The 23,042-nt window shown below is 50.1% G+C and overlaps 9 protein-coding genes across 9 annotated transcripts; 5 read left to right on the top strand and 4 right to left on the bottom strand.

The window, feature by feature from the left end:
- Window positions 1-1,372: 1,372 nt before the first annotated feature.
- Window positions 1,373-1,882, bottom strand: VFPPC_16572 (hypothetical protein; the record flags this gene model as incomplete). Its single annotated transcript, XM_018294325.1, has 2 exons — window positions 1,373-1,705; window positions 1,832-1,882. 2 exons carry the CDS (start codon window positions 1,880-1,882, stop codon window positions 1,373-1,375), a joined length of 384 nt encoding a protein of 127 aa, XP_018139576.1.
- A 1,797-nt stretch (window positions 1,883-3,679) lies between these two features.
- Window positions 3,680-4,497, top strand: VFPPC_14226 (ras-2 protein; the record flags this gene model as incomplete). The annotated part of the gene is made up of 2 exons (XM_018291995.1): window positions 3,680-3,784; window positions 3,892-4,497. The coding sequence occupies 2 exons, from the start codon at window positions 3,680-3,682 to the stop codon at window positions 4,495-4,497; spliced, it is 711 nt and encodes a 236-aa protein (XP_018139577.1).
- Window positions 4,498-5,748: 1,251 nt separating this feature from the next.
- On the bottom strand, window positions 5,749-6,330 carry VFPPC_18116 (hypothetical protein; the record flags this gene model as incomplete). Its single annotated transcript, XM_022429772.1, has 1 exon — window positions 5,749-6,330. One exon carries the CDS (start codon window positions 6,328-6,330, stop codon window positions 5,749-5,751), a length of 582 nt encoding a protein of 193 aa, XP_022285184.1.
- A 1,684-nt stretch (window positions 6,331-8,014) lies between these two features.
- On the bottom strand, window positions 8,015-8,380 carry VFPPC_18115 (hypothetical protein; the record flags this gene model as incomplete). The annotated part of the gene is made up of 1 exon (XM_022429771.1): window positions 8,015-8,380. One exon carries the CDS (start codon window positions 8,378-8,380, stop codon window positions 8,015-8,017), a length of 366 nt encoding a protein of 121 aa, XP_022285183.1.
- Window positions 8,381-11,889: 3,509 nt separating this feature from the next.
- On the bottom strand, window positions 11,890-13,250 carry VFPPC_07406 (OPY2 protein; the record flags this gene model as incomplete). The annotated part of the gene is made up of 2 exons (XM_018286269.1): window positions 11,890-13,136; window positions 13,196-13,250. 2 exons carry the CDS (start codon window positions 13,248-13,250, stop codon window positions 11,890-11,892), a joined length of 1,302 nt encoding a protein of 433 aa, XP_018139580.1.
- A 1,143-nt stretch (window positions 13,251-14,393) lies between these two features.
- On the top strand, window positions 14,394-14,870 carry VFPPC_18114 (hypothetical protein; the record flags this gene model as incomplete). The annotated part of the gene is made up of 1 exon (XM_022429770.1): window positions 14,394-14,870. The coding sequence occupies one exon, from the start codon at window positions 14,394-14,396 to the stop codon at window positions 14,868-14,870; it is 477 nt and encodes a 158-aa protein (XP_022285182.1).
- Window positions 14,871-15,957: 1,087 nt separating this feature from the next.
- On the top strand, window positions 15,958-16,224 carry VFPPC_16573 (hypothetical protein; the record flags this gene model as incomplete). Its single annotated transcript, XM_018294326.1, has 1 exon — window positions 15,958-16,224. One exon carries the CDS (start codon window positions 15,958-15,960, stop codon window positions 16,222-16,224), a length of 267 nt encoding a protein of 88 aa, XP_018139581.1.
- Window positions 16,225-16,575: 351 nt separating this feature from the next.
- On the top strand, window positions 16,576-16,797 carry VFPPC_16574 (hypothetical protein; the record flags this gene model as incomplete). The annotated part of the gene is made up of 1 exon (XM_018294327.1): window positions 16,576-16,797. One exon carries the CDS (start codon window positions 16,576-16,578, stop codon window positions 16,795-16,797), a length of 222 nt encoding a protein of 73 aa, XP_018139582.1.
- A 3,050-nt stretch (window positions 16,798-19,847) lies between these two features.
- On the top strand, window positions 19,848-22,724 carry VFPPC_07404 (chitin synthase G; the record flags this gene model as incomplete). Its single annotated transcript, XM_018286267.1, has 3 exons — window positions 19,848-19,934; window positions 20,002-22,533; window positions 22,587-22,724. The coding sequence occupies 3 exons, from the start codon at window positions 19,848-19,850 to the stop codon at window positions 22,722-22,724; spliced, it is 2,757 nt and encodes a 918-aa protein (XP_018139584.1).
- Between the last annotated feature and the right edge of the window lie 318 nt (window positions 22,725-23,042).

Below are 23,042 nucleotides of genomic sequence, written 5' to 3'. Positions count from 1 at the left end.
TCTTTGTCTTGGGCAACCTCCGTAGAGTGCCTCTAACGAATCAAAAGTCATCAAGTCTGCGCTGACAGAGAGACAAACAGAGCATCTCGTCAGCTGAACATGCCGTGACGGTGGAGTATATCAAGTTCGACTATTGGCGCACAAACGAAGTGTAGAGGATGATACGAGAATATGTGGGGTTCCGGCTTGATCCAGGGCAGACCATATCCAAATCGTTGGCAAAATTATCCATACAATATTGATAGTCGGAAAACTCTCCATCAACCCATGGAACCCATGTATTGCGGTTGGGCGGCACGGCCCTGTTTGGAGTTTATGAACCGAGGAATCTGCAGGGGACGGGGGCCACTCATTCTAAAGTTCCCAGTACCAGATCAGTCGGGGTCTTTTTGTTTGGTGGCCATTCCGTTGGAGCCGATGCGTGTGCCATGCAAATGCTGTCGGGTTGCCTGAGGGAGTCTGGCTGGTAGCAACATGGTAGCAACATCAAGTGGCAAATCCAGAACGTCGCGAGGCGGACGAATGAAAATTAAAACAGGGCATTGACGAACGGACTATTACATGTAGCATTGTTTCCGAAGCCAGGCGCCAAGCAGCAAGTAACAAGGCGAGGTGCTGATGCAACATGAACAGACGAGTGGTCAAACCAGCGCCCGGAACGACAGCCGTATGCACAAGACGTGTGGCCGCAGGAGCAGAGGCCCGGAAGTACGGAGGTCTAAAAGGTCTGATCGGAATAGAAAAATTGGACAGGCACATTACAGTAAGTACAGTGCGGTACGGTAAAATATGGTAGAGTTCCGATGAAGCACTGAGATGCGAGATATGAGGACCGGACTGGGAGGCCGGCTGGACTGGACTGACTTGAACTGGTCAGAAGTGGGCGGAGTCATGTCGAGTCCATGGCTGGTCGAGTCTGGACTGGTCAATTGGTTGATTGGAATGTGTCCAGTCAAGTCAACCAGACTGGTCTCCAATGCTTCATGCGCGCTTGGGCACTGGCAAGGTGGCTTTGGCAAGCGCCAGGACCACAAATGGCCCTTGCCCAAGTCTGCCAAGAGGCAGGAGCTACTTTGCCGCTGCGCCTGCCTTCTGTGCTCAAATCTTCCTTCGTTCGTTCAATGTTTCCATTTGAAGTCTGGCCTTTTGCTTTGCTTTGCTTTGCTTTGCTTTGCTTTGCTTCCAGATGTGTCTGTCAAGATCCATGTCTCTTCTCCATCTCACCACCACGAAGCACCTGCTTGCTGCCCGCACGTTTGCCCTTCTCTTTTTGTAGTCCCGATACAACTTTACTCGATGTAAGGCTTTGCTTTTGCATTGCACCCAAACGTTGCTTCGGTGTCAAACATGCTTCAAACAGTGTTGGTTTGCTTTAGCTTCGTTTTCTTTCCTCTCTCCCCTTCTCCCATCGCCTCCAAGCTGATGAAGACAATCTCCTTGCTTTTCCTTCGCCAAACTGGCCACGGCAAAGACAAAGCATCCACTGTGAGATGGTATCAACACAACGACGACCAGTGGCTGACATCCAGTGGATGCTTGAATCGCAGCAATAGACCCGCCCGGATGCTTGCTTGGACCACCGAGATCCATGGGTGACCTGAATTGGTTGCGCGTAGGAGGGTGCAAAGTTGCAGACCTGCAGGGATGCCTCTTTAGCCATCAGCCAAGCTACCACTCTGGTTCCACAACGACGTAGATCGACAAACTGCGTATTATTGTACAGAGTACGTACGTTGTGTCAAGCGTGGAGCTTTTGTTGGCGCCACGACTTGCATACTTTATTTGTCCAGCACTGCAGAGTACTGACTAGATGGTGCAAAACAGAGCATGCAACATGCAACCTGCGACAAGCGACACCTTCACCATCGGCATGGCAATACATGGCGTTTTGCCTCTTTGAGGGAGTGACAGAAACCCTGACAGTGTTCCGTTTGCTTACCTAAAGAAGTTGCTCCGAATAACACTGTTCTATCGCGAATTGAAGTCAACCAAACGTGGCACTGAGTATTGCAGCCTTACCAATAGGGCGGCTTGCGCGTATATGTCTCGAAGAATGCCAGACCATGTGTGAGTCGCTCGTGGTCACTCGATATCAATGGTTGGCAGGCTTGCCAATATTGATTTGCCCTTGCTTGTGGTTTCGTTCAAGTTGAAGCCGGGCAGGGAACCTGCCGTATCAATGATTGGACAGGTAGGATACACATAGCGTAAACGCCTCCTTGCTGAGCTGATTTCAACATGAAAATAGGGCCTCCATTGTTAGATTTTCTACATTTCTGCTTGCGTATATTTCCTACGCATCTCTCAGGCCAAACATGCTCCAAATATATGACAGCATACGTTGTCCAGAACACCATCGAAGACACCAAAGCGGCCAACAGTATTCTTATATTGGTCGATTCCCGAAGCGCCAGTCGATATGACCACACCACAAAAGGAACAAAGACCATCTAACCTCATATCTGCGCTATTTGCAGTGCGATTGCATTTGCCCCGTCGCTTTGCTCAAAGGGAGGACCCGCTTGGCCCCTCAAGGCCCCCTCCAGCTCCAGGCCTGGCCAACATGGCCTGGGTTCGCCTCCTCGCCTGGCCCTGGGTTTGCTTACAGCGGCGAGCAAGAGACCAAGAGACCAAGAGACCAAGCGATCCACTGGATGCCTGAGCTAAGAAGGCAGGGAAGTCAGGACAGCCTCCACCCCCAACCACATCCCGGCGGTGCCACTCTCCAGCTCTCGCTTTTCATCGTGTCGAAGAAGGCGAGTTTGAACATCACGCTGGCACGGCTTTTTCAGTATCGAACAATGCCAGCCGCCGTGGTGACTTGCTACCTCTGTGATGGGTTGTACGAATGGCAGAGACCAATTGCAAGAGACAAGGATACTACGCTTGGCTGACGGCCACGTATATTCCAATATCTATAGATCCAAAACCACTTCTCGTCATTCGACCACTACCTCAGTCTCCCTTTTGCTGTCTGGTTTGTCCCCAGCAAAATACTAAATACTGCCTCTCCTCTGTGTCCAACATCGGCATCAACTTCAGCCATTTATGTGAGATCAGCCCTGGATAACAAGCCCCCCCCCCCGGCCAGTGCAGGATATCCTCCAGCAACCGGCCGTGCACTCCAACAGAGTTCCATGTGCATCCAGCATCTTAGCTGCGAACCTGTCAGTCCTGGTGGCCAGTCTTTCCTCGGCCTGTGGTCTCGTCTCCCTATCAGCATTTGCAGCTCATATGGAGTACATGTACCAACCATTCCTGACTGGCTCTGTTCTGTTCTGTTCTGTTGGTGGCTCCCTTGTTGCGCCTCTACTCCATACAAAGCAGCAAAGACCCGCTTGCCCACTGACTCCACTAGACCCTCTGCCAACCCAAGTCCAGCAGCTCCCACCACAGGCAGAACGCCTCAGAAACATCTTTTGGAGAGTGTTGTTCTAAGCCTGAGCATTCATCTTTGACCTGGCCATCTTCCTGTCCTCTCCCATTGACTTGGAGCCGCACATTCACAACGCTGCTCTCCCTCCCCAAGCTCCCGATACGACACCTAGCTGTCCTGGGCCGACCTCCTCCCCTTCTCTCCTGATCGACAGCTTGTCCTGTCAAGGACGAGTGTTTCCTCTGCTACAGCTCTCCTCTCGGCTACCCTCTCAGCGCACAGCTCGAATTTTCTTCGCCCAGCATGGCGGGCCGTATGGTGCTATACAAGCTGGTGGTTTTAGGCGATGGCGGCGTGGGAAAGACAGCATTGACCATTCAACTATGTTTGCAACATTTTGTTGAAACTGTGAGTCTCTAGTCCAATGTCCCCACGATCTTCACCCTCGGAAGGCGGAGGCGGGGAAGCTTAAACCTGTGTCCTGAGTATGGCTAGCTGATGCAGTATAATAACAGTACGACCCGACGATTGAAGATTCCTATCGCAAGCAGGTTGTCATAGACGGCCAACCATGCATGCTCGAAGTTCTCGACACTGCAGGGCAAGAAGAATACACAGCCCTGCGCGACCAATGGATTCGCGATGGCGAAGGTTTCGTCCTCGTCTACAGCATTTCCTCTCGCTCCTCATTTACCCGCATCAAGAGATTTCACCACCAGATTCAACGAGTAAAAGAATCTTGCGCATCTTCACCATCGTACCCGGGCTCACCCCTCTCTGCCGCGAGCCCTCAGATGCCAGCGCCAATCATGCTAGTCGGCAACAAGAGTGACAGAGTCACAGAGCGTGAGGTATCTACACAGGAAGGGCACGCACTGGCTAGAGAACTGGGCTGCGAATTTGTTGAAGCATCAGCAAAGAACTGCATTAATGTTGAAAAGGCATTCTACGATGTGGTCAGGATCCTTCGTCGACAGCGGCAACAAGCGTCTCGCCCGCCGGGTGGCTCGAGCGGCCGCTCACGAACAGGCAATGGTGACATTGGCGGGCGTGAGCGAGAAGCACCGAGATATCGGCGCAACAAGGATGGCGAGAAGAGCAAAAAGTGCATTGTATTATGAGCACAATAAGTTCATTCATTCACGATATCCTCCTCGTCCTCCTCCTCAATCCTCCGTTGTGGGACGCAGGCGATTGGGGAGGGGTGGTGGTTGGTGAGGGGTCAACAAGCATTTTTTCCGTGGCCCCTTGGTTCCGTCTCGAATTTGACGCTACCCTCCCGACCACCATCAAATCGCCCTCCTCAACAAAGGAACGCCCCATACAGTAATGAAACGCAAAACACACACAAAAAAGCACATTTCTATTAAAGACTCTATCATGAAGGACACGACCCGCCCGCGCCAGAAGGGGGGGTGGAATTAATTTTCAGCGATTGATGGTTAGGTGTTTCCACCGAAATTTTTCCACTTGACGATGCAGCATCCCAGCAATGAACGAACGACATCACCTGAACCGGCGAATGGCGTATGAACCAAAAAAAGAGGCATATTCTGGGGCGCTAGGTATTTTTGACGACATTTACAATTACTTCTGCTATGTTTTGTTGGTCTTGGTGATGCCGTCACGATTATCTTTGAGGGCCGATATGAAGAGACGACCTGTTTTTATGCCTCGAGCTGTCTCAGCATCTTGTTTCCTCCCTTTTTTTTCTCGGTTCTTTTCTAATCTTTTGTTTCTTTTTGCAAAATCAATATTTTCGGAGCTCTCTTGTACGTCACGCTGAGAGGTTTTTTTTTTGGAAATAATGACGAAGCTAGTAGTTTGGTGTTGCTCGCAAGACATGCTAGCCTGCCAAGCAAAGGCTGCCTCGAACACTCTTCACTCAAATATTGGGATCCGAAGTTGTGTGTTGAGGGGCTCCGCGTCCACATCCAGTTGTGTCCTGTTGATTAGCACAAAAGGCATCCATCCACGTACTCACCCCATTTTTCATATTTTCATGGCAATTTTTACTCATGTTGACTTTTCACTACTGTTTTCTCTCTACATGGGTATCAAACCCCCTCGGCATTTTCACGAGGGGATTTACCACCACCTCAACATTCAGAGAATCACTTTGCCCTCGCGGGAAGAAGAGCAGGGAAACAAACGAAGGGAGTGGAGCTTTGGGGTTAACAGATGGCGGACGGCGGATGGCGGCAGTTGCTTCACCTGTCTATAGTATTTTCAAGGATTTTTGGATATTACATTTTCTGTTCTCACTCTGCTTCCTTCTTGGGAAGCACGAGAGGAACAAAGGAGAGGAACATGTCAGGTAGCCGAGGTAGAACATATCGAAAGACATGACTTGACACCAAGATACACATGAACTAGAAGAACTTGCCAGGGGTTGCGTCAATATGGTTCAGCAGTACGTTGTCGCCCGTGATGTCCGGAAGTAGATGCACTCGATCCATTTTCATCACATCTTCATCACATCGTCTGTATGGTTTCCGGCCATAAGAGTTTGCGAGAGCGAGAGCCATGAACCCCAGTTTTGGACCTGACAGCCGGGAGGGGCCGTCACCGTCGCTCATGTTACCACTTTCGGCCCCGCGAGACTCCGATCCATCACCAAAACTCCAGTCAGCATGTGAAGCGTCAAGGTCCATGTCCAGTCCAGCGTTGACAAGAGAGGGGGAATGCGGATTGCCATCCCAGCAGACCAGCATCCCATCCCATGCCGCACCAAACAAACAAGCCCAACTACTCCCATACCAAGCACATACATATCGTCTGAGCACCAAAACAGACAAAAAAGGAGGGGTGCTTGCAAAGGATACAAAAAAGCGCCAATTTGCTTCCCCGATGTCACATCTCGTTGGCCAAGAACAGAACCCCCAAACCATTTCCGTTTTTTTTTTTTCCTGTTCATGTCCATCCTGCTGCTCCCCCCTCAAGGAACCACCCATCGGACACGTAAATTCGTCCGACCCAAGACGCCATGGCGACAACCCAGCAAACCACCCTTAACCCAAAAACAGAGAACTCCACTACAGAAGCACTCTTGGCTTTTGGGGCTATAAAAGTTTTCTGCGCAAGTGCGCATCATCCGTCCCTACCCGCATCAGCCTAGGCGCCGCCTCCGCGGCCACGGCGGCACATGAGATGGGGGTTTCCCGACCACACTTGTCAGTACTCTCTGAGGGAACGGGTGCTTGGATAACGCGGATAGACAAATTCGGCGTAGGGTCGTTCGAGCTGTTTGTGCGCCACTTTTTAAGTAAACGCCTCCAGAAACATGTTTCCACAGGTTCAGACTTTGTGGGTGCATATGTGTGCGTCTTTTGCCCACGTAGAGACTGGGATGAAGTGCATGTGGCAGAAGACGCTTTTCGTCATATCGGGAATGTTTCGTTTCTCTGGCGAAGAAACATAAATGCGCACTAGGACCAACGAGGGTTCCTCAGGAGCACACCACCTGTGTGTCAAAAAGGGTTGGTGTAAAAGCATGGCCACACCCCATTTAGCCTGGTCTATGGCGAATTAGACTTGGATTGGTCTGCTCGTTGACGCACGAGACCTTGCTTGACGGTTGGGAGTTCGGTTTGACGTATGCCCACCACATTTGAAGATTTTGAGGGGGTAAAGCTTGGTTCGAATAGGTATGGGGCGGCCCGTCTGATGTCGAAGCTAGGAGGATTAGAATCCTTGTTGGGTTTCGACGCTTCGGAGACATAATGGCTGCGGGAGCTGAGTTGAGGGACCTATAAATGTCAGGAGATATATACCATGCATGTAAGCTTCGGTCAAGGTGATGGTAAGGGAAATTGTCTTCAATTCCAAGAAGTCATGGTGAGGTGAAGGCTGATGTCAAGCTTCGAGGTAGCCTTGTTACTTTTGCATGGCATTTGTGGCGCTTGCCTGTTGTAGACTTCCGAGGAGCATCAACATCGACATTGCAAAAGTCAAGGTTGAAGAAGCGAAATGAAATTTGTTCAGATTTGTGTCAGTCGTGCAGCTGCGAGCTGCAGCTGGCAAGTGGCAGGTGACAGGCAGCTGGCGTTACAAGCAGACATCTGGACTGGTTTGCCTTTGCTGCTACGAATCAAACTCGTACGGCCAAACCTTCCACGGCGCCAGGCTTCAACAAGGTTCCCAGACTTTAGCGCAGCATAAATATTCTACAAACACTTGGGAAAATATAGCTCAAACTTCACCCTCAATATCCTTCCATATGCGGCAACCGAGCCAACATTTCCATTGACATACATGTCATCAAGTGACAGGGGCAATTCGACGGTCCTTGAATTCTGAGTCTCTTCCACCTACCTAGGTACACGGGCACCTACCCAAGAGGATTCAATGTTACCTCAACGCCCAATGTTCACGGGCATGGGAAATGGACAGTGAAAATTGGCTTGACTGTGGAGGGGACGTGTGGGCGAGGTTGGCATCTCATGGGACATTCACAACATTTCATTCAAGGGCAATGATGCATCACGACTGAGCTCACTGAACATTCACACGCAACACATCACGTTGAGGAGAGAAATGTATCACAAATTTCACCCTGATCCTGGGCGCTGGACGCTGACCAAATCATTGGGTCTTTCGACCCTCATTATCATGCCCAGTTTGCGACTGAGGTCTTATCTAGGCTCTGCTGGGAACAGTACGGGGACTGAACACCCCGCCTGCATTTAGAGCCAACTTGGGACAATGATGACCATCACGTTCGGGGGATTTGGCTTCCTCCCGGAGGACTTGACCTCGATGACTGCTGAGTCCCAAGCAATGGCATTCCCCCAGACCGCGCCGGGATTGGAAAAGAAATGATGAATGGGTAGTGGCCAAAGATGGATGAGATGATTGCCATTTTCTCGGATTGTGTGTGTTAAGGAGGAAAAACGAAAGACTTTCTCGGTTGTTGGGGAGAAAGTTTTTGTGCTTGGGGCAGAAGGAGGTAGTTCCTTCCGTTTCTGTCACGATGTCAGGCTCCTTCCTTATGGCAAGTGTCATGGCCAAGCTAAGCGAGAGGAATCGTGAGATGACAAGAGCGATGCTCGCCAATTGGGAAGGAAGTAGCGTATGGACTTGTCAGACGTCTGGAGAATCCAAACAGTCACAGATTTGATGGCCCTGTTGCAGAATGCCACAATCATGAACGTGCAAGTCCACAGTATCAATTGATTGCATTTTACTACATTGTCGTATCCAGCTACACTTGCTGTCACTCATAAATGTCATTTTTATAAAAGAAAATCCATTCTACTTGATGATAATGCTGTGTTCTTGCAGGCACATCTGCTGTTATCGTCACCCAGTCACAACGTTTTGAGTCGAGGTTCATACGGTCATCGAGAACTAATGTCCTATACCTAGGATCTCAAACATACCACAAAGTGACGGTTTAACCAGGTATTCAATCAGACACCTTAGACTAACCTTAGGAACGACCCTTGCAAACACGACCTGGCCCTGGCAAAGACGAGCTGATGCAGTTCCCCTGCTCACCGATGAATCCACGCCTACGCACACAGCCTTTGATAATACAAGCCGCAATATACATACACATTACACCGAATATCAAATATCACAGACAATTTGCAATTATTCGACCGCATACAGTAATAGCGGCACTAGCGCTAGGCTCTATGAAGAAACTAACCTTCTGCAAAGTCGTTGTTGATGGTCGTAGATACTGCTGGTTGGTGTATGGCCTATGGACAGCCAATTCCCTGCTCGTCGCCTTCGATTCGCCGGCTTTCTGCATCCTGATGTCGAAGAAGACTACCTATTTGAGTCATTTTTGGGTGGGTAAATTCATTCAATGCAGATCTTGGATATGGATATCGAATACGACTGGTAAACGGTAGTTGTGCCGCTGTGGGTACGTCGAGGTGAAGATCGCGTGTATGGCTAACAATTTCGATAGAGATCAGCTCGACAGCATGGAGTAAGCGGGGCCTGCATCTCCGAGACATGACAGCTCCAACGCCAACGCCAACCAGATCTTACGTCCGAGCCGATGCCATGTTGACGGGTTCGCACAAATGAGGTGCTCATGCCACGATTGGCGGCCCAAGCACAACCCGTACCACAGCGAATGGCCATCTTCACTTTGCTTTGGGCACTCTCCACAAGAAGCTACAGGACTTCGTACACCACGACCACCTCGAAAACAAATACAAATGACGGAGCCGTGTTCCGTGAGCCAGAGCCATCACATCCCCATCGGCCATGGTCGACGTCGCTCCCGTTCCCATGTGGTTTTGACGACTGGCGCTCTGACCCCCACGCATTAGTCTCCTTCACCGTCTGCCGAATCCAATCTGGCTTGTCGTCTTCACGGCTCGGTTCCTCGTCTAATTCCGCTTCAAAACGCCATCTCCTTCTGGTGGCACATTGGTAGAGGTGAGCTGCAGACTCGGGGGCTGCTGTTACATATTTTAAGTTTGTCGCGGCATGGCCAATAGCTCCATAAACAGGGGGCCAAGTCGCCCAGGTTCCATAAAATCTCTGGGGTAAGTGAGGTCGTCCTTTCACAAGGCTCATCCCCCATTTTGAAACGGAGGAGCCACCATCCAATATCACCGAAGAAACCCGTGTGGCATAAAAGGCCATCGTTATCCCCTTTCGTCTCTGTGGCTTCCGTTCCATCAGGCTTGCCATGCGGATCGTCAAGGGCACCGCGTTTTTTTTTTCTGGTCCAAATTAGCGCCTTCACCGGGGGTCCTACCCGGGCAAAACTATCGAATGTCCGCGGCATGGGTTCCTCCTGCATCGCACAAGCGAATATTGCCCAACTACAGCGAGATCCTTGATATATTGGACATTGATTAAACGCGAAAATAACAAAACGACTCGGTCAAACTCGCAAAACTCAAAACACGATTGGTCCACCAAGTATCCTGATATATCTAAATCAAGTATATGTCTTAGTCGTGGCCCAATACATCCCACAACCTCCAGCCACACAACCACCAGTCTTGTCCGAAAAGATGCATCCCGCTGGCCGCAAAGCATTCCGCATCACCGCCCATTCTACTTCCACCGGCTTTCCTATTTCCATTAAAGGCCGGTCCATTAATTCACTCACCAACACCTGTTCGTCCGCTTTGGACCTCCCTGCATGTGACAATGTGGGTGACCGCATACACATGCACTCCCGCAGAGGTTCCCCGACTTCCCCGGTGCCGGTCCCGGTCTTTGCATGCAGCGTCTTGCCGTGCTGTCCAAAGAAAGAAGGACAAGTTTTCTTTTTGTCCGTTATATCTTGGAGAGGGGCGTCGACAGCATGCGTTATGTGCCTGCAGCCATCTGGCCTGCCGAATCTCGATTTCTAAGCAGTATGTCCATTGCGATTATCTGCGGCAAATGAGGGAGTTGTTGCGCAATAACAAGCGCCAGTTGCCGAACGGACTGTGGGTGTGTGATGAACTCGGCCTCTTGTTGAAACATCCATGCTATGAATTATCGGATTTGCCTCGTGGCTTTGATGCTCAGATGAAACATCCTGCCCTAGCTGTTTTGATTGATGTAAACCCACGATCTGGCTGGGGAGTCAACCATCCAAATCTACCCAGTATTGAAGTAACCCTATGTCCCCTCAATGTCCGTTCAAGCACAACTGCATATGCAAAGCCATCTATTCCATACCATACAGTGCAGAGAAATCCGTACTCTGAAAACCAGTAGATCAAGATGATCGCCAAATCATGCCGTTAAAGTGCGGATCTCCAACTACAGCACTGACCACTATCTACGTTGGTTGTCTCTGGACGCGGAACCTATCCCTCCAGCTACGTATATAATCTGTCATAGTTCTACTAGCCAATAGAGTGTAAGTTGAAATGGAAAAACATTGGTCTAATGCCACGTTGAGTTTTGAAACCTAGATTCACCTGTGAAAATAGCTCACAGATGGGCCAGTAGGTACAGGGTAAGTGCCTTCTGTGAAGCATGTCAGTGAGACAATACGTAGATCGATCACCAAACCAACACGTAGTCCACTAAGCCAATTTGTGAAGCCGATTTGTTTTCGCTGGACTGAAATTGTCATTAATTTCCTTGCCAAAGATGCTATGTATTACAAGCAGCAGACTCGTAGACTCACGACCACAACATCAAACCTTAGGAGACACGTTCAACAAGCAACAGGTAACTAGACACCAAGCGCTTCACACTGCATTCAAAAATGGAAATATCCAAAACTTGACCGTCGTCTCTATTCCAAAGAAATAAATAAACACACGTGGTAGGAGATAAGTACTACTAGCTTTGATATGCCGTTCCTTCATCCATTCCTAGCCAAGCATATAAACCCAACGCAAGGACGCCATAACCTTTCGTAATCAAGCCAAAAAGAAAAATGTGTATAATCCATCCCGCTAGAAGAATATAAAAAAGTAGCCAATTCCGCTCTAGCCACCAACTGAAAAAGAATATATGTACTTGGTAGTTGGTGCCGAGGGGTGTAGTGAAATTCCCCGCTAACAGCAGATGTCTGCTTTCAGATGCAAACGATCTCAGTCCTTGGTGGCATGGGCGTCGCTAAAGGGACTTCGACCACGGTCCCCGGAGCCGGGTCTGTCAGACTTGTCGACTCCTCGGCGCTCTTCAGCTTCTTCCATAACAGATCCCAAGGTAGGAGTGCTGATTACGTTGACCTTTCGCTCCGGTGGGTCTGAGAACGGCCCTTGGTCGCTTGATGGTGATTCTGCAACGATAGGGATGGCACCTGAGCTAGCCTTGGACGAAGCGGATGCTAATGACGTTGATGAGACGCTGGCATCAGACCTGGCAGCAATTTCAATCTTTTTCAATCCGCTGCCAAGCTTGACGACTTGAGCTCGGCCGTGTTGGGCTGTGTTTGCGTTGTTCAGATATGTTGAGCCGACACTGAAGTTGCTTGCTGCACTCTCAGGGCGACCAGGACCAAACCTCTCAAAGTCGATAGACGGCACTGGAGGCGTGTTGGGGGAACTGGTGCCAGCGGACTTAACGCTGACAACAGTAGGCTTGGCTCGCATGCCAGTCTGGGCGGGTGTTTGAATCTGAGCCTGCTTGCCGTAGATGGTGGAAGCAATACTGGATCGCGGTGCATACGAGGTGCGGTCGGAGAATGACGAGATGCCCGAGTATGTGGAGTCTCGAAGGTTGCCTGGGACGAAGAAGTGCTGATCATCCTGGGCACTATCGCGGCTGCCCTCGGAATGTTGCATGGGAATCGGAGGAACAGGCGGAACGAGAACGGTCGGTGAAGTTGGCGTGGCTCGGTTGGTGACACCAGGGATGTAAGCAATTTGGATAATATTGGAGGCTCGTGTGAGAACTGTTGAAGCGATAGAGTGCACCGTGTGCGTTGATGACCGGCGGGTCATTCTCGATGCATTGTCCTTTTCAATGCTACGGCTAGGGTTGGCTTCCGTCTCATAGACGGACTGATGAGGGTTCGACGCTCGCTTCGGTTTGATCACAAATCTCCAAATGAGATACGTGATAATGGCGATGGCGGCAAGGCCACCGATCACACCTCCTGCAATTGGGCCTGCGCTGGGGCCACTACTGCCTTTATCACCACCGCCACTATCGCCTCCGTTGCCAATAGGGGTGGTATCTTTACTGCAGAATGATCTGGGGCATTGTGAGCAGTTCACAGGGACGGTAAACTGGCAGCTCTCGCCAGAGGGGCAGGCGGGACATTTGAGCTTCGAAGTGTCGTCGCACTGGACGCATTTATCGTCTCGTCGGTTGAGGCTGAGGCGTTTGAGAACTGGTAACTGTTAACAAAGGGCATCAAGAGTCGTTGGTCACGATGTGGGATGAACATACTCTCATCCACCTCTGCCACGTCCCTGGCGACAAAATAAGGGGTTTGCTCAATCATTTCGAGAGATGAAGGACGCCGAGATTGAGACGTCGACACTGTAGAATGGTGTTTGATGTGAAAGGGTTCCGTTGCCGCAGGCAAAGCACCGGAGGGGAAGCAAGGACGACTTCAAACGGTTCGGATGACAAGTCGAGACAAACTTTGGAGCGGCGCAGCCGACAGAATGTTGACAGCAAAACTTTTATTGTTATGATTTACAGCGCCGGCGTCGCTGATCGTCAGGGCAAGCGAAGCCGCAATCAAGAAATGGAAACGAAAGTGCGGATAACGAGTGAACGGGGAGGCTAGCTCTTTGACAAAGAATGAAAATACTGATAATAGAATTGGAGGACGTTTGCGGTTAAAAGAAAGACATCATCGACCTTGGCGACTTGATGAACCGAAGAAAGAAAGGGAGCTTGTCAACTCGACGTTGGCAAGAAGCAGGTTAATTTCGACGGTTCGCGAGGCGTTGGGTTGCTACGGTTGAGTCGAGGCGGATGGTGAACGAAGCAAAGAGAGCCAGTGCAGGTCTCACTCGAGCGGAGACGGGAAGGGAAGGGGAAACGGAGACTGGATGTGAACAGGGACGAGAGGGAAAGAGGAGGCACTGGGAAGGATGGAGACTGCTCTGGATTGGCTGGGATGGGATTGGATTTGATGGGACCTGGCCTTGACCAGACGGAGCGGCTGTCCCTGCCCTGGTCCAGATGAGCCAGCCAAGCCAGGCACAATACGGGAGAACCACTGTAATTCTGACGGGTTGGGCGAGATGCCAGACCATTTCTCAACGTTGATTCGCTGTGTCTCCCAGATCACTGTCCTTTTAGCCAGTATGGAAGGCACCAGGGGCACACAGGCGCTAGTACGCTTGCGGCTTAGTGATGCAATTAACCACCGCTGTACAGTGCGCAATGCCTGCAGCCGGTCCCTGTACGTGGCGCCCGATAGCGAGGGCTGCTTCAGGTACAGGCTGAAAGTTGCTGGAGCTTGCGCTGAAGTGTGCGCCCAACGGGTGCCAATATCCCCGCTCTGTGCAACGGCCAATGTTCGGAGGCCCTGTCCAGAAACAGTACGAGCTCTTCCTGGTTGCAAAGATTGGCACCGTACAGACATGCGCTAAACACACAACCCAGCTTCCTTCTTCGTCTGCTTGTGATTATGCAATCTTCATCCGGTTGGACATGGAAGAATTTGGTGTTCAATTCTCCAGCCATTTTGCCATTCAATGCAGAAGAAACAAGTGCGATCAGGTGCAGAATGTACGGTGCTCGGGTAAGCATACTTTCACATGGTATGTACGGCAGCAGCGTGCCACAAGCCCCGTCACGATTCACTTTACGCGCTGGTATCGCCAACAGGAATGTGCCCTGTACCCAGTTCGCGACCGACAAACACAAAGGGCGAGATTTCAGTGCTCCCGAACTCCAAAATGCACACCAACGCACGCGTGCCAAGACTCAAAAACTGGATGTGGAATGTGCGACTTCGCTCTTTGTTGCTGACGCGGCATTGTGTTGTTCAAAGATGAAATCGCGGGTAACGGCTCCACGGCAAACAAAAGCCGAGCTGGCATGCTCAGAACGGCACCGAAAAGCTACATGTGAGTATGTGAAGGGTTCAAGTCGGACAAACTGATAGAAACGTCCCGGTTTCAGCATGATCTAAAAGATCGAACCAATCCCAAGTATGCCCAAGCAACACTTTTGAGCCTGTCCGCGGCCACGATGGTTCTGGGCCAATTCGTCACAAGTCGTCTCATCCAATCAACAAACTTTTGCGGCCGTTGAAATAATCAGACCCTGATATTGCACGCTTCGAACTGCACGTTTTTCTCCACAAGGAAGATACATGAAATCTATGAGCCAATTTTCTTTCGTGGACGAATCACCAGAGACGACCTGCAACTGCCGCAAAAGTCATTCATGCGCATAAAAGTCTGGCATCTCCAGTTTTGAACGGTTTCCACGAACCACGGAGCCGCAAAAGGGGCCGCAATGGAGCAACCATCGACATGTCATCCTGGGCTCCAGTAATTTCGCTGTAACGCTCTAGAGCCGGGGGCGTGGAGAATCGAGCGGAGCCTGGAGGGCGACTTCAACCACACGTTATCTGGTCCGCTTGAGTTTGAAACGCGTGGCACAAGTCTGTATGTCTGCCACTTTGGGAATGTTCAACCAGTCATGGTGAAGAGAAGGTGGTACTTATATGCCTCGCTGGAGAATATGTCGACTCATTGTAAAACTCTTCAAAGGCGACTTGCTGGTGGTGCAGAACAGTTGAGACTTGCAGCACAGTTGTGACAGAGGTGTGCTTGGTCAGATGGAGTGCTCGACTCGGGCTGCTATCCTTCCTCTGGTATGTGTATTGTCGTGGTTCAGGCTGTGAGAAGCGATTGACCTGCCTGTCTATCTAGCCCTATCCAGATACTAGATGAAACAGTGATTTCTCTGCAACATCTATATGTGTCCTGTAAGTCAATCATTAGCCCGAACGCTAATGCTCAAGTCGAACCAAATCGTCGCAATGCCTCTTCCAAACCCTACATCAAAACCGAGAAATCTCCAAAGCCTCTCCTCAACTGTTCAATAGATTACACTACTGCTGCACAACATGTAGTAGCTATTGTGTAATCTATCCCGAGCATTAATTCGTCTATCACAAAACGTGAGCCTGACCCGCCGCTCATGGACGCCATTACAACCTCCAGTCCAGGAGTCTTGACATGACCCCAATTGTGCCACAACATTCCCTATTTCTAGCTCGGATGTCTCAAGTCTATCACTTGAGTCTTGCGAATTACGCAAACCGTGCTAATGCTGGAGATGAAAGTAATGAGTTTGACAATGTTATTTCCGCCGACTTTGTCAATCAGCGGTATATGAGGCCCAGCGACAAATCCCTTCACGCCATGGCGACCACACGAATGGGCCGTACAAAATATATCTTTATTGCAATCGAACCAAATCGGCGAGTTGAGCACGGGACATAAATAGGCCACCGAGCGAAGTGGCTGCAAAAGAGCTTGAGATAAATATATCTATCAAAGGACATAGGGAGACATGACATTTGGCAATCCTGACACAGGCAAGTAGTGCTGCTGGCTTACAGACCATACGAAGCACGATATATCTACTCGCTGTGGAGTATATACTTACATTGTCAAGCACCGTGGTGTAGGTTACCCTGTGCTGGTCGAATCCCGACAGCTACGCCTCCGAGTAACACGCAGGCATTTACCCCACAAGAATACCAATTGCATTAAAAGACAGCCTTCGTCTCCCCTGGTGCGGGGCGAACTTTTCTCAGGGTTTCCGGTCTGGGGGTGTTACTACCGAGCAACATGAGATCTGAAGGGATGAGGTTGAGACAAAAGTTTGACCATCCGGCATCGTTACGTCACATCCATCTGTTGAGCCAGATAGAGAGGAACTTGGCCATCCATAGGGTGAGATGTAACCAAAATTTCTTACTCCTGGCCGTCCTGACTGCAGAGCATGCCAGGCCAGGGTTCATGAAGTTCTACATTGTTGTTTGGCCATTGTTGGATCACATAACCTCATGACAAAATCGCGATGTTTGCTGCGTCTGAGTTGTGTTCGCGCCAGCCAGAGAGTACGGTATCAGAGACTAGTACTTTTACAAATACAGGTGTATTTTTGTCTGAAAGGCTCTATATTCGAATGATTCCAAAGATGGCTAATTATGAGCAAATTGCCGTTCTGTTCTCATGTCAGCAGAAGGCTGTTTGTCAGTTTGCCGTTTGATCGGAGAATTCGTAGTTTGCGCCAGCCGCCTGCAGCGCGTCTAATGAAACAGATTGAAACGTTGCTCTTGGCTCAGATGACTGACGTAAAACGTCACTGAAAACATACACACAATCGGATACGGAACACAGGATTCGACATTGCCGATAGTTGTCCATCGCAGAAGCAAGCGCCTGACACGCAATTTCGAACACTTGAACATTTGGGTGTCGCCGGGCCGAGTGCACCGCCTCCACAGAATGTCAACTGGTAATCCACCAGCCACGTCCAGGGCGTCAACAAGTGTTGCTCCACGGTTCAAGCTCCGCCAGTGCTATTTTTGGGAGATCACCCTTCAATCTTGTAATGCAAAAAGGTGGGTATCCTCGTGTTGGAAACAGCAGACAAGTCTTTCGTAGCACCCAGACCCTGAAGGATGAAAAAATCTGCGGAAACGTATTTGTATTCCTGATGGAGATGGCGATATTATGCGTGTTGAAAATCTGGCGTCCATGCCTTGTTCACATGAAGATGGATTGAGTTTCGCCCATCTTCCAATTGGGGTAGATCCGTTCGGCTATTCCCAGGAGACAATGCCAGTTGGTACTTGACGGGTTTAGCTTTGGGCATTCCAACCGTTTACCCACTTTTGGTTCCTGCCATCGATTTTCGGAAGTCGACCAACAGAGGGTCTCTTCTCCTTGATGACTGCTTGATTCAAGCATGAACAATCTTCTATATGACTCTTACACACTATTAGCAGAGGTTGGTGATGGCATGACAGGATGACCAGCCCGGGAAATAGAACAATCCCTGGCTTTATGAACTGGCTTGCTGGAGTTTTGTCATGTGCCAAGCTTCCATGGGAGATCGGCAAATTGCACAACGGTTGGCGTTTGGTGGTTGCAAAGAGGCGGCTCTCACTGTTTGGGAGGTGTCCAACTGCCACCCAAACAACCTTATTGGAGGAGGCTTGAGACATTTGGTCTGTTGATGTCAAACTCTTCGAGATTGTCACCGAAAACCTGATGTTTCCAGGCTAACCACTTTGCCGCTTGCCACTGTCTGTGGCCGCCACAAGGTCACCCGTTGTAGGGAGTAGACTTGGGCTGGTTGCATGAGCTCGTAGAGTGGCATGCATTCTGGGGCCTCCGTAGCTATGGAGCATTTCGTACTCTGGGTGCTCCATCCTAATGGTCGTGTCCCAATTTGTCTTCCTGTTGTGCAACAAGCCAGGATGGGCATCCAAAATGCAAGGAAAAGGAGTCAGTCGGTCATTCTTCGTTGTACGTACTATCCTCCGTACCCAGGGAACAAAATAGCCGGGTTTTTGTACTTAGACTGTCTGCCCTCAACGACCAGGAACTGCGAGGGAGAAGTTTAATTTCCAGATAGATTACGGAGTATTTGCTGGTGAACATGACCCTCACTGCATGCACCAGCTTAACGCACAACACGATGGTCGGAAAACGGCTGCTTGACCAAGGGTCAAGGAGGGCTCCATTTGCCAGTGGGTCTCGTCTGACGTCGTCATTCTTGATCTTGAAATTCCTTGGTCGTGCCGGGAATTGGGTGGTCCCCAGCGTGTGTCAGGGAGGAGGGAAGCCAACTGCTATTCCAATGAGACACCAAATTGGAGGCAAAGAAGGAGGCGGATGGACCCACGGAAGAAAGCCCAGCCAGCAGCCATGGCCAAGAAAGCCAGCAGCGACAGAGGAACGAGGTCAGGCCTCTCTGTCTTTGCAAATTGGTGCCAGGCCCCGTAAACAATTCCACGTACGCGAGACCAAGCTTCACGAGAGCGTGGCTCAGCCCATGCTAGCGTCAGTCCCCTATTTTGGCTCATGCTGATATGCTTGGTTACGTCTGCTGCGTGTCGATGGAGTCTTTCCTTTGCTGCGGCATATGCTGACTTGCGGCCGGTGCCATCTGGTGCTGTGCACTGCTTTGCAAAGTTATTATAATACTTTATCTGGTCTGTTCGAGTCTGGTCTGGTGGTGCTCATGGACTGCATGAAAAGAAAGACGAGACAACCCCGATCAGCTGCGTGAGAGCTGTGAAACAAACAAGGTCTGGTCTGGTCCTGTCTGGCTGCAGCTGACTGGTCTGGTCTTGGTCAGGTCAGGTCAAGTGAACGAGGTTAGCAAGTACACACTTGCAGAGCTGCCTTGTCAAAGGTACTTGGTACTTACCTAGGTACTTGGCACTTCACTGGACAGCCCAAGCCGCACGTCAAGGGGATCGCCGAAAAAATCGCCTTCTCTGTGAACGATCCCCTGAGTCCGCCTTGATTTGGTCCCTCATACATTGACCTCTTTTTTTTATTCCTGACCTTGGTCAAGCACCTCGTGCTACTCTTCCTCTTCTCCATACTTTTTACTCCTCATCATTGCTCGTCGTGGAACTCTCCCCTTTTTCCCACAGCACAGCAACATCATTTTCCATCTTGCACCCAACTTTCAACGCTCGTTAGGGGTAAGCTGCATCATCCTCTCGTAAGCTGCGGCATCAACGTAGCTTCCCGAGTCGGGGCCTTGTCGCTAAGAACTTGACCGCAGCTGCTGCGTGAAGTGGGCGCCTGCTCTTTTTTTAGCCGCCTCCTGATTTGCTTGCTCTGGAATTGAAGAGGTCAACGGTACGCACCAACACCAGCTCCAGCTCCAGCACCAGCCTGCCACGCGGACCTTTTAACTGCAACAACCGAAGGAGGGACAAAAAAAAAAAGGGCTGACAGCTTTCTCATTAGCCACCCATCTCTTCGAGTCGGTATTTACCGAACCAACTATTTCTTGAGCATCGTCAACATTTCTACCCGAATAGTTACATCCGCGATTTCGAGCTCGAGAGAACTTGGTTTTTGATCCCATCATGGCATACAACGGCCAAGGTCACGGCCAGGGCCAGGGCCATGAATATGGCGGACACCCAATGCAAGATCTCCCGTCGGGCGGCAACGTATGCTAGCATTTCCTTTCCATCGCCAACCGTTCTCCACGTCAAAGCTAATCACAATCCTGTACAGTATCACATCCCTCCTCATGACCATGATGAGGATGCCCGTGGCTATTTGCTAAATGAACCTCCCCCACACGGCTACGATCACGACCGTCTTGGTGCTGGCACGCCCCCTGACCGACCCGTCTCCGCCTACAGTCTTACCGAGTCGTATGCTCCTAATGCATCACAACTCCCTCCAGCTGGCTCTGGTGGCTTCAATGATAATGGATTTGGTCAGTATGGACAAGCCCAGGGGTTTGGCAACCCTTATGATCGCCCTCTCTCGGCGGTGCATGATGAGGAAGAGAGCTGGATGCAGCGACAGCAGCAGCCTGGCGGCATGAGCCAGGGTGGCGGTCTGAAGCGCTACAACACCAGAAAAGTCAAGCTGGTACAAGGATCCGTCTTGAGCATCGATTACCCCGTCCCAAGCGCCATCAAGAACGCTGTTCAGCCTCGTTACCGTGATGTTGAAGGCGGCAACGAAGAGTTCATGAAGATGCGATACACCGCCGCCACCTGCGACCCCAATGATTTTACCCTGAAGAATGGTTACGATTTGCGTCCTCGTATGTATAACCGACATACAGAGCTGCTCATTGCTATTACCTACTACAACGAGGACAAGGTGTTGCTGTCGCGAACACTGCACGGTGTTATGCAGAATATTCGAGATATAGTTAATCTCAAGAAGTCTACTTTCTGGAACAAAGGTGGCCCGGCCTGGCAGAAGATTGTTGTCTGCCTGGTCTTTGACGGTATTGAGAAGGCCGACAAGAACACGCTTGACGTTCTTGCTACTGTTGGTGTTTATCAGGACGGTGTCATCAAGAAGGACGTTGACGGCAAGGAAACCGTCGCTCACATCTTTGAATACACCAGTCAGCTGTCCGTGACCCCCAGTCAGCAGCTGATTCGACCAACTGGCGACAGCCCTCAGAACCTGCCACCCGTGCAGTTCATCTTCTGTCTCAAGCAGAAGAATAGCAAGAAGATCAATTCCCACAGATGGTTGTTCAACGCCTTTGGCCGAATCCTGAATCCCGAAGTCACAATTCTCATCGACGCCGGTACGAAACCTAGCCCTCGATCCCTCCTCGCGCTCTGGGAAGGATTTTACAACGACAAGGATCTCGGTGGCGCTTGTGGTGAGATTCACGCCATGTTGGGCAAGGGAGGCAAGAAGCTTATCAACCCCCTTGTTGCCGTCCAGAACTTTGAGTACAAGATTTCCAATATTCTTGACAAACCTTTGGAGAGTTCTTTCGGTTACGTTTCCGTCTTGCCTGGTGCCTTCTCTGCTTATCGATTCCGAGCCATCATGGGCCGCCCCCTCGAGCAGTACTTCCATGGTGACCACACGCTGTCCAAAATCCTTGGCAAGAAGGGTATTGACGGTATGAACATCTTCAAAAAGAACATGTTCTTGGCTGAAGATCGTATTCTGTGTTTCGAACTTGTCGCCAAGGCCGGCCAGAAATGGCATTTGACCTATATCAAGGCTGCCAAGGGTGAGACCGATGTGCCTGAGGGTGCTGCCGAGTTCATCAGCCAGCGTCGACGTTGGTTGAACGGTTCCTTTGCTGCCTCTCTGTATTCGCTCATGCATTTCGGAAGACTGTACAAGAGTGGTCACAACATCATTCGCATGTTCTTCTTCCACATTCAGATGATTTACAACGTTCTCAACGTCATCTTCTCCTGGTTCTCGCTGGCTTCTTACTACCTCACCACTACTGTCATCATGGATCTGGTCGGTACGCCTGTCGTCGCCTCCTCTAATGCCGCAGAGCACCACGGCTGGCCTTTTGGTGATGCAGCCACGCCCATTATCAATGCGCTGCTCAAGTACCTGTATTTGGCCTTTGTCATCCTGCAGTTTATTCTGGCATTGGGTAACCGGCCAAAGGGCTCCAAGTTCACATACATTGCCTCATTTATGATATTCGGCCTGATCCAAGGATATATTCTTGTCCTGTCTGGATACTTGGTTGCCCGAGCCTTCAAGGACCCCATTTCGGAACAGATCAAGCTCGATTCCAGCGAGGATTTCGTGCGTAGTTTCTTCTCTGGCTCTAGTGCAGCCGGTGTGATTCTCATTGCTTTGATCACCATTTACGGCCTCTACTTCCTGGCGTCGTTCTTGTATCTCGACCCTTGGCACATGTTCCACTCCTTCCCGTACTATCTGCTTCTCATGTCCACCTACATCAACATTCTCATGGTCTATGCCTTCAACAACTGGCACGATGTCTCCTGGGGAACCAAGGGTTCAGACAAAGCTGAAGCGCTTCCATCTGCGAATGTAACCAAGGGCGAAAAGAACGAAGTCGTTGTGGAGGAAATCGAAAAGGAACAAGAAGATATTGACAGTCAATTTGAACAAACGGTCCGACGAGCTCTTGCGCCCTTCAAGGATGTGGAAGAAATCGAGAAGAAGGACGTCGAGGACTCGTACAAATCCTTCCGTACCGGCCTGGTTGTTTCTTGGCTCTTTTCCAATATTTTGCTTGTGGTTGTTATTACCAGCGACAACTTCAACTCATTTGGCATCGGAGTGAGTGTTGCCGTTGCATATCACGAATTAATTCATGTACTGACAAGTTTTAGAAATCCGCTTCTGTTCGTACTGCCAACTTTTTCAAGTTCCTGCTGTACGCAACGGCTGCATTGTCTATTGTTCGATTCATTGGATTCTTGTGGTTCTTGGGTAAGACGGGTATAATGTGCTGCTTCGCTCGCAGATAAGGCGTACATGGCAAGGACGGTGGAATAGCATTTGGAAAGAAAAATGGTGGTGTTTGGCAGGTATCATCATGAAAGTCGACGGTAGACAAATTGGCTCATATGCGAATACCTCTCTTTGTAACGTTTTTGTATTAAGTATTAATGCATGGGAAATATCATTTTTTTACGTATAGACGATTTTAAGCTGCCCCATTGAATTTATTTCTCCCGGCGAGATGTAAGTACCTACCTAGGTAGGTAAGCAATCAAATGCACTGATCATTTTGCAAACATCTTATAACTTCAAACGGGACAATGGCGTCATTCTGAACTTTGAAC

The sequence above is a fragment of the Pochonia chlamydosporia genome, chromosome 7, assembly GCF_001653235.2.
Source record: "Pochonia chlamydosporia 170 chromosome 7, whole genome shotgun sequence".
Classification (NCBI taxonomy): domain Eukaryota; kingdom Fungi; phylum Ascomycota; class Sordariomycetes; order Hypocreales; family Clavicipitaceae; genus Pochonia; species Pochonia chlamydosporia.
The sequence above is the reverse complement of the archived record's forward strand: the minus strand, read 5'-3'. Positions and strand labels throughout refer to the sequence as shown.